The following is a 16,042-nucleotide window of genomic DNA, read 5'->3' as shown; positions in this document are numbered from 1 at the left end:
AACGGTTGATACGCTGGCGCGTTTTAATCTGCCTTTTGCAGAACCCTTACGGATCAGAGCATCAATGAGAAGAATGAAAAGAAAATAATGTTCAAATGACACAAGGAGCAAGGTGTCGAAACAGTGACAAAGGCCGAAAGGCCTTCCCGAAAATTGAGGGCCGCGTCGGGAGCTGTTCAAGGTTAGAAGGGAAGGGAGAGAAAAAGAATAGAATGTTTTACAATATCCCTTTGGAACAATTAATGGATTCTACCTCAAAAATGGATCATGGCAAAGAATTCCACATTTATTCGAATGAAATAATGAATGAAGCAAGATCACTTCAGAAAGGCTTTAGAACGCCACCTTAGAGTAGACTACACAGTCAATACTCTCAACGACAATTGTTACCCCGCTCGCCTCGCAAGAGAGAGGACCTGGGTTTGATTCCTGGGCAGTGCGAAACTTTAGACAAGTTTCCTTATTCCACGTGCCTCTGATTCCATAGCAGTAAGTATGAACCTGTTTGTTAAGTCGCCTTTCCGGAGGTAATAAGCTGTCCAAAAACAAATTGGTCACTCGTTCTACGACTGTTTATAGGAAACTGCAGTACGCAAATGGCTGCCCTGTTTCACCCACAAAACACACATTCAATCCACTTTACAGTGTATCCTGTGCAGTGCTTTGAGAAGTGATAAGGCGCTGTATCAAATGCAAGGATTATTATTATTATAATTCCCTGTAGTGTCTAAGAGGTTTGATGTTCAGTGCGGTGCATCAACAACAACAACAAATTACATTTCTATAGCGCCTTTCACATCAGGAGGACGTCCCAAGGCGCTGGACAGTCACGGATCTGCTTCAAATGCAACGATTACCAGTTAACACTTACACGTCACACTTACCGGCCTGGGCCGCTATGTCTGTGAACGTCCCATCCCCGTTGTTCTTGAACAGGAAGTTGGGGCCGTTCTCGTTGTCGCAGAATATGTCGGACCTGTTGTGGCTCACGATGGGGCCCACCACCACGCCTCGCCCTCCTTAACAAGGGAAAGAGAGACAGCGGTAGGGAGGGGGTGAAAGCTCATTGAATACCTGTAACTGGGAGCTCGCCAGAAACCCCAATTCTTCTTTCCCATGATTCACAAACGTTCAGGGGGGAAAAAAACCATGGGTTAGGCTAAGAGAAAGGAACGTGTTGGTATAGTATAAATCTGTGATTTATCTATGCTAATAATATGAAAATGTCTTCTGTTTCTCTGACTGCGCTTCTGACTTATACCTCATCAGAAAGGTGAATCTGGGAGTGACATGGTTCATTGCGTTTTTCGCTGAAGTTACACCTGTCAGCCGCCCGGTCAAAGCGACGTTGTGGTATCGTGCAGTTACTGGTGGCCGCGCTAGCTGACCGTGGCGCTGTGGCATCCTGCATCACAGAACACCCACGTAGCCAAGCAACGGCGGGAACAAAATAAAGAACACAGACGAAGCTAAGCCGCAGCAACAACAACAAAATTACATTTTTAAAGCGCCTTTCATGTCGGGAGGAAGTCCCAGTGTTATAAATTATACATTTATATTGATCATTATAAAGATGCCTAAGCGAAAATCAACATTTCAAGGATAAGTAAACATTCTAGACAAAGGAGAGACGGCCCATTAAATGAAACTGAAGAACAAAGCACAGCACGACTGCACTTCGATGCTGAAAGGACTACAACAGCGCGCCGAAATGAGTTGCCGACTCAAAGAACAGCACGGCCAAAATGAGTCCTCCCACAGGAGTCCTCCCACAGGAGTATAGATAAATGTCTTTGTCTGTGTGTCAATCTACATTCCATATTGGATCCTTTGGTTGCAAGTGAACCTGCAATGGGTAGAAGCTAGTCTGAAATAAAATTGATTCATAGTTCTCAATAAATCCAAATCACACACTTCCCACTCTTAATCTAACACGTGTGAGAGATTTTCCACCACGCTCCGCTAGCCAACCACACAGCTCACTGTTCGTTAATTAATCAGCCGTTAAACAAGTCATTAATTAAGTTTAATGAAATTCTCCTCTGATCATGCCATACACTTGTTAAACATCCTGCATTCAGCCCTTATCGCGGCCGGCCAGATGAGCCTCACTCCCTCTCCAATCACGCAGAGAATACACTCACAGTGATATATACACTCATGACCCGTTAATAAAACAGCGATTCTCTTCTTCCAAACACTGAGCGTTTGGGTCGTGGATCCTGAATTGTTTTTTGGTTCCGTTTGAATTCTGCTTTCGAGACTCGATGGAGATTGAGAATGCAGCGGTCGGGAGTTGGAATGCGTTAGGAATATGCTTTCTGACGGAAATAGGTTTCACAGCCGAGCTCAGTCTGTGAAGCATTCTCACCTCGCATAGTTGGTGGCACTCTTGCCTCTGAGTCAAGCCCCATGTTGGGACTTTGATCTCATAGTCTATGATAACACTCAGTGCAATGCTGAGCTTGTGTTCCCCTGTTGTTCATATCATGACTATTTGTGGGAATCTTGCTTTGTGCATATTAGTTGTTGAGTAAGCCTACGGAATACACAGTCACTACACTTGACAGCATTCTAACAATATTAACAATAATCCTTACATTCGATAGAACACTTTTCACATTTTGAGGACGTCTGAAAGTGCTTTACAGGATATTAGCTGCTGTGTTCCGCCCACAAAACTCATTCAATTCACTTTACAATATATTCTCTGAAGAGCTTTGAGACATCTCAATGATGTGATGAGGCGCTATATCAAGTGCAAGGATTACTGTTGAAGTGGAATGACTGCGTATTTCAAAGGTGATTTGCGCACAGTAACGTCCCGCAAACAAAATTGCAGTGTTCTACTTTGAGACGTTTTGATGTGAAGGCGTGCAATAAATATACAAGATTGTAACTTTTTTCATGAATTAAAAAAGATTCACAGTAAATACAGGAAGGTGCCATAAAATAATGATAGATGCCATCATGCCTATTATCTATCCAAGACTTTCACTTCAATCCAATATTCCATTTACTCTTTATCAGAGGTAGTTTTGTAGACAAAAAAAATCAATGGTAGGAATCAATGGAAATTAAGTGAGGTCAGATGAACAGAAGTTATTTTCTTGTAGCCTCAGAGACTGACAAGATGACTCTAGTACTTACATTAACTCCAGGGTTTATTGTCCAAGTCCACCTCATCACTTCCCTTCGATATGGTGCCTTATCACGTCGTTGACACGTCTCAAAGCAATTCACAGGATATATTGTCAAGTGGATTAACTGCGTATTTTATGGGCAAAAGCAGCAGCCAATTGCACTCAATAACACCTCACGGAGTGAGTGACCAATTGTTATTTTGGGGATTTATTAGACAGGACACTGGGAGAGAGAAACTCCCTTCTCTCTTCAAATAGTGCCATGGGATCTTTAATGTCCACCTGAACAGGCAGACAGGGCCTCGGTTGAATGTCTCATCCAAAAGCTGGCACCTCCCAATGCAAGCCTCCCCCCCCCACAGCACTGAATTGGAATGTGATATTAGACTGTGGGAGTTCAAGTCCTGGTGTGGGATTTGAACGTAACAACCTTCCGACCCAGAGGTGAGAGCGCTACCACTGAGTAGGGCTGACACAGAAAAAAGAGTGTGATTAGCTGATGGGCTGGGCCAAGAATTCTCCTTTCCAAGAGCGATGGTGTGAAGCTCTGAGCTGGTGGTCTGGAAACACTTGACATTGAGAAGAAGCAAACGAAAACCAGCTGATAGGAGAGCAATTGTGACATTGGTTTACGTCTTGGCATCCCCTCCTGACTGTAATGGCTGGTCATAAATCAGGAGGCCTTGATTAAACTCCCGAGTGTTGAGTGTAAATCTTCTCCAGCGCACTGAATCTCTCCATTATTATTCATGGATCTCCTGACATTAGATGCGTTTCATTGGCTGCAGCTGCTTTCTAATGCAATTGGCCGTGTGTTGTGGCAGGATTTATGTTGGCCGCTTCTCCCTGCGGTGTTCTGGCCCAGACCAGCAGCGACACGGCATGTGTCACACAGCCCCAATCAGGAACAGTCAAACAAACATATAGTTGGGGAACAAAAATATTCATAAAAGCGGCTCGGTTTTGGTGAGGGGGTGGGGTGGGGGGCAAGAAAACAGGGAGAACAAAGCTGCTTCTGAGAAGATCAGTTTCTTCCTTAATCGAAAACTCTTTGGTTCTCTTCATTACCCAGCATGATTACAGTGTAGGAGGCCATTCAGTTCATTGTTTGTGTGTCCTGGGGCTCGCTCCCCCACTGGAGCTCTCTACTCTAACCCCATTCCCTGCTCTCTCCCCATCGTGTCTGTGTTGGTGCTCGCTCCCCCACTGGAGCTCTCTACCCTAATCCCATTTCCTGTTCTTTCCCCACACCCTTTAATATTATTTTTTGACTATTCAACCAATTTTCTTTTAAAGCCATTTGTGATAAGTCATTCATTCCATTCTCACAACCTTTTGTGTGGATTTTTTTTTCACCTTATTTCATCTGGTGATAATCTTGCTACTCTTGCTACTGACTCACCAATCAGTGAGACTAATCTTTCTCTATCTACCCCATCAAAACCATTCATCATTTGAAGATTAACTTTGAAGACAAAAATTAACCTCTAAACTATCGCTGCTCCAACAAACACAATCCCAACATCAAGCACTGAGGAGGAGGTAAATAATAATAATCCTTGCATTTGATACAGTGCCTTATCACGTCTTCTGGATGTCTCAAAGCGCTTCACAGAATATACTGTAAAGTGTCGTGACTGTGTATTTTGTGGGCGAAACACAGCAGCCAATTGTGCACAGGAGCGTCCCACAGACAGTTGTGGTTTGAGTGACTGAGAGTGCACATGGATTTGTAAAATCTCCAACTAGCCTAACATCCATTGCGGTGACAGACATTGAAGGTTATCTCACGGCCTTTGATAAGATTCCACGTGACAGACTGCAAGGAATTAGAGCCAATGTTAGGAAATGGATAGGCAATTGGATGGCAGATAGGTGGCAGAGAGTTGAGATAAAAGGGATATTCTCTGTTTGGCGGGAATACAACACAATATATATTTACATAACAACTTTCAGGTCGAGAGGGACGTCCCCAAGGGTATGGGAAGGGGGAGTGACACACGGTCTCCAGGAACACTTTTTGGGCCGGCAGCTTTTCATCCTATTATAAATGCCTCAGATACAGAGCAGAGCTGAGCGTAGTGTTGTCACCAACAACAACACAGGATCATAAAGAGAGATTTGGATAAACAAGTCCCTTTGGCCCATTTGACCTCATTCTTCCAGAACACCCACCCTACCAAGTGAGAGGACCTGGGTTCGATTCCCAGCCGTGGCGAAACCTTAGGCAAGTTTCCTTACTCCACAATCTTGTGTTTACTTAGCAGCAAGTAGGAACCCTGGTTGTTAGTCGATTGGTGGATCGCTTTTCCAGGGATAATAATCCCCTCAAAAAAATAAATAATTTTTTACAAAAAATAATAATTATTTATTAATAATATCGCTCAATCCACGATGTGTATGGGACGCTGCTGTGTGCAACTGGCTGCCGCATTTCGCCCACAAAATACACGGTCAATTCATTTTACAGTATATTCTGTAAAGCGCTTTGAGACGTCTAGAAGACATGATAAGGTGCTATATCAAATACAAGGATAGTATTATTATCTTGCCATCACACCATGATGGGAAGCTGTTTTTCAATGAGTCCAGTGTTCTAGCCTCAATCACTCTTCCTGCTAACCTTCATATGACTGAGAGTGCTCCAAACTGAGTCACCCTGGCACTTGATTAATATGCAAAGGGTCCAGATACATAAACCATTGGAAGCTTGTTTGCAGGTGCAGAGTAATCAAAGTGGTCAATAAAATAAAATAGCATTGCTACAGCTGTATAGACAGACCTCCTCTGAGGCCTGAAATTCCATCTAGTCTCAGCTTGTTTGTTAAGACAATTTTCTGTAAAAATTCAAGACCACAGGATTACGAAAAATACCACAATTCAGTGTTAATTTGGAAAAATGAAACCAGCTTCCAAACTACAACAACTGTTTGCATTTATGTAGCCCCACTCACACAGGGCAGCATCTCAGAGTGCTTGACATTGGTCAAGCCTGATGCTGAGCCGAGGGGAGGTGACCATAATCACGGTCGAAGAGGAAGGACTTCAGGCACGATCTGAAGGTGGGGAAAGAGGGGCCAAGGGGAGACATTGAGGAAGAGTGTTCCAGAGTTTTGGGGAGTAAGGGCTGAAAGCGCGGCCACCAATGGTGGAATGGAGGGCACGAGGGAACAAGCAGGAGGCCGGAACCAGTCGAGCTGAGGCGACAGATATTAGAGTAGGGAAATAAGCACGTCGGAGAGTTAGGCAGGTGTCAAAAACTTTTTGACACATATGTGCCCTCATGAATATTTCTAAGGCAAAGTGGTCTCCGTTGGCGAAGCCGAGGTGGAATTTTGGGCGTCCGAGGCCCACGTTTGGCACAGGCTGGTCTCAGGGAGTGTCTAAAATTCTAAAGATACAGCTCCACCATTCACAAGATCAGCTCATTCAGACTCTGCCGCCCGCACACTGACCCCGACCAAACTCCGTCCCCACATCTCCCCAGCTCTGTCCCAGGCTCCACTGGCTCCTCATCCCTGAACAGATCCACTTCAAGATTCTCTCACTCTCATGTTCAAATCCTTTCACACCCTGGCACCTCCCTCCCTCTCTGACCTCCTCACTCCCCAACCCACCACTCGGTCAGAGCCTCCGCTCGACTGACACCTCCTCTCTTCCCTCACACCCTCCGCCCCACCATCGGAGGTCGCGCTTTCAGCCACTACGCCCAAAACTCTGGAACACTCTCCCTCAATCCCTTCGCCTTGCCCCTTCTCTCCCCCTTTTCAATTCCCGCCTGAAAACCTTCCTCTTTGACAGTGCTTACAACCTTCCCTCCTCACCCCACCCGGCACGGAATCAGGCTCCGCCACTCTTAAACGCTCTGAGACGTTACTCTACGTGGGTGGGGGGGGGGGCGCTGTATAAGTGCAAGTTGTTGTGGTTAAGTTGTTGTAAAAGGCAGGCCAGAAGTTGCGTAAAGATTGGCTGCAAAGTTGCCTCCACCTGCAGCGTCAGGGAGAATGCTCTGCCAGGCCTGCTCATGGCAAGCTGTTCTGAACATCCTCTTGGCTCAGCTCCCAGAGATGATTAGGTTCATCGTTAGCAAGTTGTCGTCAACGTTCTGAGCTCTGCGAAGCCATTCGTTATCCAAACGCCCAATGCTTTTTTAATGGGAACTTGCTGTTGGGGGTGTGTGCGCGAGGGCTGTGCAGTGAGCGAGAGATCGGCCTTCCCGCTCCCTTTGTTTCGGAGACCTTGAGCTCGGCAGCGGCACGGTTGCCATGGAGATCCGCTCAGGCAATGGAACGGAGAAGGTCAGGAAAACAAAGACGCAAAAGAATAAGCCATGTTTTCAGGACAGAATCCGTGCGCCATTCAATCAGTCAATGGTGCAGCCTATTCCGAACCATTGTATTTCTCCCTCCGGGCTCCGAGAGAGTATCTGGCTGGGGGGAGCCAACAACAACAACAGCAACTTACATGTGTATTGCACCTTTCACCAGCGCTTTGGTTGAGGGCCCAAAGATCTCAGTGCCCATCACTGCAGTTACCAATGGCCGAACGTGGCGGTTTGTGTCCGGCTAACCTCAGAGAACCTCTTACCCGTGTACTTGTCCACTCCGGCCTCGGCCGCCACATTGGAGAGAGCGATGATGCCCAGTGACAGGTTGCTGGCGGCTTCGTCCATCTCAATCAGCGCGTGAGGCCCCACGTTACCGTTGGCATAGTTGGCCACATACACGGAATACCGGCCAGAGCCCTGTGTGAGACAAGCAGCGTCAGACAGCAACGAGACAGTTCAGCCACACTATCATTCAGCGACTTTGACTTGATCAGATTCAGCGACAGAGGGGAAAGGAGAATGGATAGGACCGTACAGTCCTGTAGAACAGTGGTTAGAGCGCTCGCCTCGTAAGTGAGTGGACCCGGGTTCAATTCCTGGGCAGGTGAAACCTTAGGCAAGGTTCCTTATTCCACACACATGCCTCTGTTTACTTAATAATAATAATCCCTTAAAAAAACTTGAATAATTTGGTCACCCAATCCACGACTGTTAGTGGGACGCTGCTGTGTGCTATTGGCTGCGTGTTTCGCCCACAAAATATACAGTCAATTCACTTTACAGTGTATCCTGTGAAGCGCTTTGAGACGTCTCAACGATGTGATAAGGCGCTGTATCAAATGCAAGGATTATTATTTTTATTGTTATTATTACATATATCACCACAGGATGGAGAATTCCTCTGTTCATACTCAAGTTGGTGTCTACTGGTGAATCGAGTTCAAGATCCTCGTCCTCACCTTTAAGGCCATCCATGGCCTTGCCCCCCTCCTACCTCTCTGACCTGCTGACTCCCTACCAACCTGCCCGCTCCCTCCGTTCAGCGGGCTCTGGCCTGCTCCATGTCGCCCATCGGTGGCCGGGCTTTCAGCCTCTCTGCACCCACACTCTGGAACCCCATTTCACAGTCCCTTCGCCTCGCTTCATCCCTTGCCTATTTCAATGCCAGTCTCAAAACCCTTCTCTTCGACCGTGCCTTTGGTCATCCTCCCACCTCTCTGCCTTTCCTCACCCCTCTGCCTATCCTCACCTCTACCCCACCCCTCCCCCATGCTCAGGCCCCGACCCCGGACTGTTCAGCCTTTGGGACGTCCTCCCGACGTGAAAGGCGCTCTATAAATGTCATTTTGTTGTTGTTGAATCCTTTGAGGTTTTATGTCGCTCAGTTTTTGAGATCACAAGAGGTGAAGAAGACCCTGTGGACCATTTGATCTCAGCTTTCCAGAATCCCCACCTTACAGTCCTCTAAATACAACATCGAGCTATTTTTTAAATAAATGTAAGCCTTTTTCTTGAGGGATTATTATCAGTGTGGAATGAGGAAACTTGCCCAAGGTTTCACCCTGCCGGGAATCAAACCCAGGTCTCACCCTGACGAGTGCTCTAACCACTGGCTACAGGACTCCACGTGTGTTTTGTGGGCGAAATTGGGTCCCACATACAGTCGTTTTTTGATTTTTAGCCTTCACCCCTCCAGTTTAACCCCAAACTATAAGGATCTTTATCGTTAAAATTGTAATATTTTTCAATATATTCTGTCCTTACTCAAGGAACTTTGTAGAAATGAATTATAAGTCTCCCCCCACTATGGCTTTTGAATAATGGTAATTCCAAAATCTGTTTGAAAAACCATAAGGGTCTCTATGTTAAATTTCTGCTCAGTGGGAATCATTTGCAAGTCTCAAAGATTGGCGCAGCCTAGCAAGACTGTTTACCGCACTTCCCTTTTATTTTGGTTATTCAGGCATCTGACACATACAGAAACCCATCACTGCTTAAGAGTTTGCAAACCGGATCGAGATTTCCGCATATGGACACAGATATCTCCCCGTGTCTGGAAAGCGTTGTGCACTCTCTCCCTGGAGGGTGTACCCCGCTTACCCATTCTATTAGGCGCAGGTTGGTGAGAGCTAAGCCTTGGGGGAACCTGAGAATTGGGGTAACTGCTGGGGTTTAACTAATCAAAACTCCGCAGCTTGGCAGCTGAAAGAGCTGATTGACACTGCTCGTTCAGCTGGGACCACCCGACCAAATGGGTCTTTGGTTTGCACGATTGACAGGAGGTGATTGGGAAGACTCCCCAGGTGACTGGCCTGCCTCTCCCAAGCGCTGCTGATGAGTTGGTTATGTGGGTGCTGGCGCCAGGCTATCCTTAGCTGGCGGAGAGATTTGTCTGGTTAATTCCTAATGGCAATGGAGACCTCACTGAAATCCTTGGCCTGGCTGCTGACTGCTGAGTGCTTGTGAGGGGAGCTGATAAAATGACTGAAGAGCGTGTAGTTGTGGGAGTTGATTTGCTTAACATTTTATTGTTATTTTAATGATTTTCTGCGCGATTCACACTGGACATCAATCACTGAGAACTAGGCAACACGCGTGAGGCCAGTGAGGGCACGGAAAGTGAGTGAGATCCCCCAGCCTGGCTCTTTGCTGTTCTCGTGAGCAGAAATGGAGATCGTGGAACACTCCAGTCTGTGAGACCGTCATGGGCTTCTCGGGATTCGGGTAATGGACGGGGTGGGGGCTGAGTGACAGGTCTTTGTGATGGGGGTGGGGGAAGAGAAGACATTTATGCAATGCGAAAACAGCCATCCCACTGTACAATATAAAAGTGTGCCACAACCACACTCGACATTCCTCACCCTGATCATTGTTTGGGCACATTTTCCAAACAGCTCCCTCGATTATACATTTTTCTTCTTTGTGTGTACAGGACTCACACACACACACAAAGGGAGGTTTATACCTATACACACACATACACACAAAGGGAGGTGTGTATAGGTATACACACACACAAAGGGAAGGTATATGCATAGGTATACACATATCACACTCACATGTATACATACCACACACACAAAAGGTGTGTATAGGTATACACACACAAAAAGAGGTGTGTGTGTGGGTGTCTATGTATATGTATGTGTTGGATGTATATGTGAGTGTGTGGTGTGTATACATGTGAGTATGATGTCTGTGTGTGTATGTGAGGTGTGTGTGGTGTATGTGCGGGTATGAGAGAGATGTGTGTGTTGTTGATTATCCATGTGTGTGGGTGTGAGTGAGGGAATGTGTTGTGTGTGTGAATGAATGAGGATGTGCGCATATGGGAATAGGAGTGAGAGAGAGTGTGTGTGGTGTATGTGTGAATGAGGGTGTGAGTGAGGGTGTGAAGGAGGGTGTGCGTGTGTGTGCGTGAGGGAGTGTGTGAGGGTGTGCGGGGTGGTGAGTGTGTGGGGGGGGCTGGGGATGGCGGGGGAGGAGATGAAGAGAAACAAGCATTAAGCGCTAGCCCAGCCTGACGATGCCAGCCTGCGGACATCAAAGTTGTCACTGTGGTTGTCCACGTATGAATCACTGATGTATCACTGCTGTGGCTGCCAATTAGCCCCAATTTTTTGACATTTCAGAAATAACTGTTTGTACATAAATATCAATGGGTGGCCACGGCAGTGGTGGGGGGCGGGGGGAGAACGAGTATGAGAATCATACCGTGCAAAATAGAGTGTCCGTGTGTGCGTGGGGTGGGGAATGGGGGTAGGAGAGAAGAGAGTGGGCATATATTCAATTCAATCGGTCTCTTTATACACCAAATGTGTGGCCATAGCTTCGGATTGTGCCACTAATTACTTCTCATTTATACTCGAGGTGTTGAGCTGGGAGGAGGGGGGTTTGGGTGGGGGGGGGGGGAGAGAGAGAAAGAATATTCAGATTGTGTAATTTATGTGCATGTCCTGCAACTCCATAAAACCAGTCTGCAGAGATCTGCACATCTGTCACCCAATTTTCACACGTTATACCTCTGTAATGCCGGTTGCAAACAGCAATCAGAGAATGATTTTCCGAGATGGGCTTTGAATCAATTCCATTTTTTTCCCTCTTTGACAGCTCACTTGATGAACGATCTGGACACGCTCCGTGGCCCTGAAATTCCACCCGTTCTCAGCCTGCGCTCGTTTCCGAGGACGCGCGCACAAACTGTGGATAAATCCATAAATCCTCTCTTTATTTCGCCGGCCAGTTTCTTTTTAAAGAACAATGGAAAAGCAGCTCCCAAATTAAGCCGGGAGTTTACCCCTACATTGTGGCACTCAGTCCTCAGTTCCTGGACACAGGCGTCAGAGATAACGGCAGAAATTGGCATTCCCACGCCATTATAAATTGCGGTGGACGTAAAAAGATAAAGAGGAAAAGAATTAGTGGGAAAGCACCACACAAGAGTGTCGGAATTAATTGAAGTATTGAGATTTTAACCTTAGGGACGGGGAAAGTTCCCTTCTCCTGACAAAAGTCTTCTATTAATAATAATAATCCATGCATTTGATTCAGTATCTTATCACGTCATTAGGACGTCTCAAAGTGCTTCACAGAATATACTGTAAATTGGAGTGACTGTGGATTTCATAAGCCCTCTTTGTTCTGGATAAAGTGTGTGTGGGGGGGTGGTGGGGTGGGGGGGCGGCCCCTTACTCAGTAAGATTTTGCTCAGATGCACATCCACACTCACCCACCCCACCTCTCACCTCCCCATCATGTGAAATCAACAAGGAAGGTTTCACAGTCCAGTGCCCAGACAAACAGATTCCGCTATTAACAAACCTTGCATCTCTATGTGAGTTGCAACAACATCCTATCTGTTTAATTTACAGTGTGTTACAAATGCAATAAGAGGCATACGTCTGCGTATTCATTACACACTAATTATAGTGTTAATAGCAATTTGCAGCCATAATGAAATGCCATGTAGTTACAACAATTTCGCTGTGAATTAGAGTCATAATTACTACATTACCAGCCTTTCAAGCAAATAAAGCAGACATCAAGCTGAATAAGAGGGAAATGAGATCTCTGCTTGGTGCTGATTAAAGCCAGGACAACAGTCAGAGCTACAACTGGCTTCAGTGGGTTAGGGAGAGATTGTCGCTGCTCCTGATTGCTACACCCTCTGCTCACTGTTCCCCCGTCTCCAACAAAGCTAGAAGGTAAGCTGTGTAGATACTCCATGAGATCAGAGTAGAGCCTTGACTGTTAACCAGATGAATTTCAATGTGGAGAAATGCGAGGTAATGCATTTTGGTAGAAAGAATGAGGGGAGTCAATATCGGCTGGTAATACAATCTTAAGGCGGGTGAAAGAACAGAGAGACCTGGGGGTGCAGGTAAATGAATCCTTGAAGGTGGCAGGACAGGTAGATATAGCTGTCGAAAGGGCATATGGGATACTGGGCTTTATAAACAGGGACATAGAGTACAAGAGTCGGGAGGTGATGATTAACCCATATAAACACTGGTTAGGCCTCAGTTAGAATACTGCGCCCAGTTCTGGGCACCGCACTATAGGAAGGATGTTAAGGCGTTGGAAAGGGCGCAGAGGAGATTTACGAGGATGGTACCAGGAATGAGGGACCGTGATGATGAGGAAAGGCTGGAGAGGAGAGGATTATTCTCATTGGAGCAGAGAAGGTTACGAGGAGATCTAATAGAGGTCTTCAAAATCATGAGGGGATTTGATAGGTTAGAAAGGGAAAAACTGTTCCCACTGGTGGTTGTGTCGGTGACTCGAGGTCACAGCTTCAAAATAAAAGAAGCCGAGGGGAGGTGAGAAGAAATATTTTCACGCAGCGAGTTGTTCGAATCTGGAACGCATTGCCTGAAAGGGCGGTCGAGGCCGATTCGATAACTACTTTTAAAAACGCAGTGGACGGGTATTTGAGGAGGAGGGTTTGCAGGGTTATGGGGAAAGGGCCGGGGAGTGGGAGTGACATTACATTGCTCTTTTCAAAGAGCCGACACAGACTCGATGGACCGAATGGCCTCTTTTTGTGCTGTACGATTCTATGATAACCCTGTAGCCATAGTCCTAACGGCTAGGGTGGACAAGCAGCGGGAAAGCTTGCCAGACAGCGCTCGCAGTGGCAAGCTGTGTGGTTTTAGCTGGTTAGATGCCAGCAGTTACCCCAATGCACATTCTGGGGTTCCCAAACCTTGGTTCTTGCCAACCTGTACCTAATACTCGAGATGACCCAAAGCACAGTCAAGGAAGCAAGTTTGGGCAAGCTTTACAAATGGGAAAGGAAATGGTGAGTTGGAGGGACTCCGGGAGGAGTTCCAGAGGCAGAATGGCTGAAAGCTATTTGATTCAGTGCCTAGAACATCAAAATGCTTGAGAGGTAATTACTGTCTCCATAATTGTAGGCAAACGCAGCAGTCAAATTGTGCATAGCAAGATCCCACAAACATATTAAGCGACTGACCAATTTATCTGGAGGTGTGTTGGCAAGGAAACGGGCTAGAAGTCAGCCTGTTCCAAAAGATCTTACAAAGAGAACTTGATATAGTGTGATCACAGACGAATAGTGTCACACAATCTTTAACAGCCATCAAATGGGATCTTGGTTTTATGTCTCACCTAAACAATAATAATCCTTGCATTTGATGTAGCGCCTTATCATGTCATTGAGACATCTCAAAGCGCTTCACAGAATATATTGTAAAGTGGAGTCACTGTGTTTTGTGGGCGAATTGCGCACAATGATGGCATCTCAACTAATGAACTGTTGCGTTGGTATTTCTCCCTCATACCCGTGCCATGACCCACTCCGCCTTCCCCCACCTCCACAACATTGCCCGACTCCGCCACTGCCTCACCCCTCAGGCCGTCGAAACCCTCATACACACATTTGTCACCTCAAGGCTCAACTATGGAAACTCGCTCCTTGTCGGCCTCCCCGACTCTTCCGTCCACAAGCTGCAGATCATCCAGAACAAGTCATCTCCCACACCAAGCTCCGTAACCCCATCACCCCCACCCTCGCCCGGCTCCACTGGCTTCCCATCCCTCAGAGGATAGAATTCAAAATCCTCGTCCTGGCTTTCAAGCCATCCATGGCGTTGCCCCTTCCTACCTCTCTGACCTGCTGACCCCCTATCAACCTGCCTGCTCCCGCCACTCAGCGGGCTCCAGCCTGCTCCATGTCTCCTGCCCGACCCATTCTACCATCGGCAGCCGGGCTTTCAGCCTCTCTGCCCCCACAGTCTGGAACTCCATCCCATGGTCCCTTCGCCTCGCTTCAAGGTATGACTCAAGACCCTCCTTTTTGACCGTGCCTTCAGCCGCCCTCAATCCCGCTCTGCTATCCCTCACCCCAACCCTCTATATACACCCTCTACGCTCGGGTCCTGATCCCCGACTGTTCAGGGTCTTAGGATGTCCTCCTGACATGAAAGGCACTTTACAAATGTGGTTGTTGTATGGTGTGCCAGCCCCTGGATTGTGAGCTCAAGGTCCTGACCAGGGGGATGGATCCCGAATCTTCTGACTCAGAGGCTTGAGTGGTGTGTGTGGAAGTGTGGGGCGGCAAGGAAGGGAATTATCATCATGTTACCTGTCTGTCCACACACGCCACTGACCGCCCAGCGAAGCGACTTGCCACCTTACGCTCGAGATTGATCTTGTCGCTCAGAATGTCTTCCCACCTCCCATTGCGGAACTTGAAGAGTTTGTCTGTGTAGGTAGACATGCCTGAAAGCAAAGAGAAGCCAATTAACAGCCAGCCAACATGCCTTCCATCACCACCACCGCAAACCTGAGCCATTCTGTCAATCGTCACTTGCTCTCTGCCGCTATCGGAAGCACTTGATGGCGCAATTCGTGGAGCGGTTAATCCCGCAAGATGCAAAAGTCCAGGAAAAAGAAGACCAGTGAACAAATAAACTCTTCAAATTGAAGGATGGGAAAATACGCAGTCACTCCACTTCACAGTATATTCTGTGACATGATGAGGAGCTGTATCAAATGCAAGGATTACTATAAGGATAATACCGGCAGTTTGATGTTCTAGGCACTGTAGCAAACGGCTTCCAGTTTCTGGACTCCCTCACATCACACACCCACCCACCCACACATACTCTCTCTCTCTGGAACTCCATCCTGGAGTCACTCCGACTTGAAACTTCTCGTTGCTAATAGTTACTTTTTGAAGTGAGACAAATGACCAAGTTTAATCTTTTTTCAGGAGAGATAGTAATATTTTAATATTGCAGCCATTTTGCCCAAAGCAAGTTAAGCATCCAAGAAGTGACAATTATTCGCGAGTATTGTTGACCAGGACACTGGGAGAACCTCCTGATCTTTTCCAAAACTGCTTCGGGATCTTTAACATCCCTGGATGAGACCTCGGTTTAATGTCTCGGACAAACAAAGCACCTCCGACAATGCAGCCCACAACTTTCCGAGCTGAGCAGGAGGTGAGAGCGCTCAGAGGTGGGGAGGGGAAAAGGGGAGAAACACATAAATATTGGTACTAATATTTCACCCCCAAAACACACAGTCAATTCACTTTACATTATAA

At 46.8% G+C, this 16,042-nt stretch overlaps 1 protein-coding gene across 1 annotated transcript in view; it reads right to left on the bottom strand.

Annotated features, from left to right (window-relative positions):
• Positions 1 to 16,042, bottom strand: part of LOC103190102 (cartilage acidic protein 1) — a 93,078-nt gene that overhangs the window by 36,191 nt on the left and 40,845 nt on the right. Inside the window, exons 5-7 of the mRNA XM_042336825.1 lie at positions 15,077 to 15,213; positions 7,731 to 7,887; positions 885 to 1,019 (exon numbers count right to left, since the gene is read on the bottom strand). Coding sequence (XP_042192759.1) covers positions 885 to 1,019; positions 7,731 to 7,887; positions 15,077 to 15,213 — 429 coding nt within the window. The remainder of the gene's footprint in view (positions 1 to 884; positions 1,020 to 7,730; positions 7,888 to 15,076; positions 15,214 to 16,042) is intronic.

This window comes from Callorhinchus milii, unplaced genomic scaffold, assembly GCF_018977255.1.
Source record: "Callorhinchus milii isolate IMCB2004 unplaced genomic scaffold, IMCB_Cmil_1.0 Scaffold7, whole genome shotgun sequence".
Classification (NCBI taxonomy): Eukaryota; Metazoa; Chordata; class Chondrichthyes; order Chimaeriformes; family Callorhinchidae; genus Callorhinchus; species Callorhinchus milii.
Note: the sequence above shows the minus strand (reverse complement) of the source record. Positions and strands in the feature narration are given on the sequence as shown.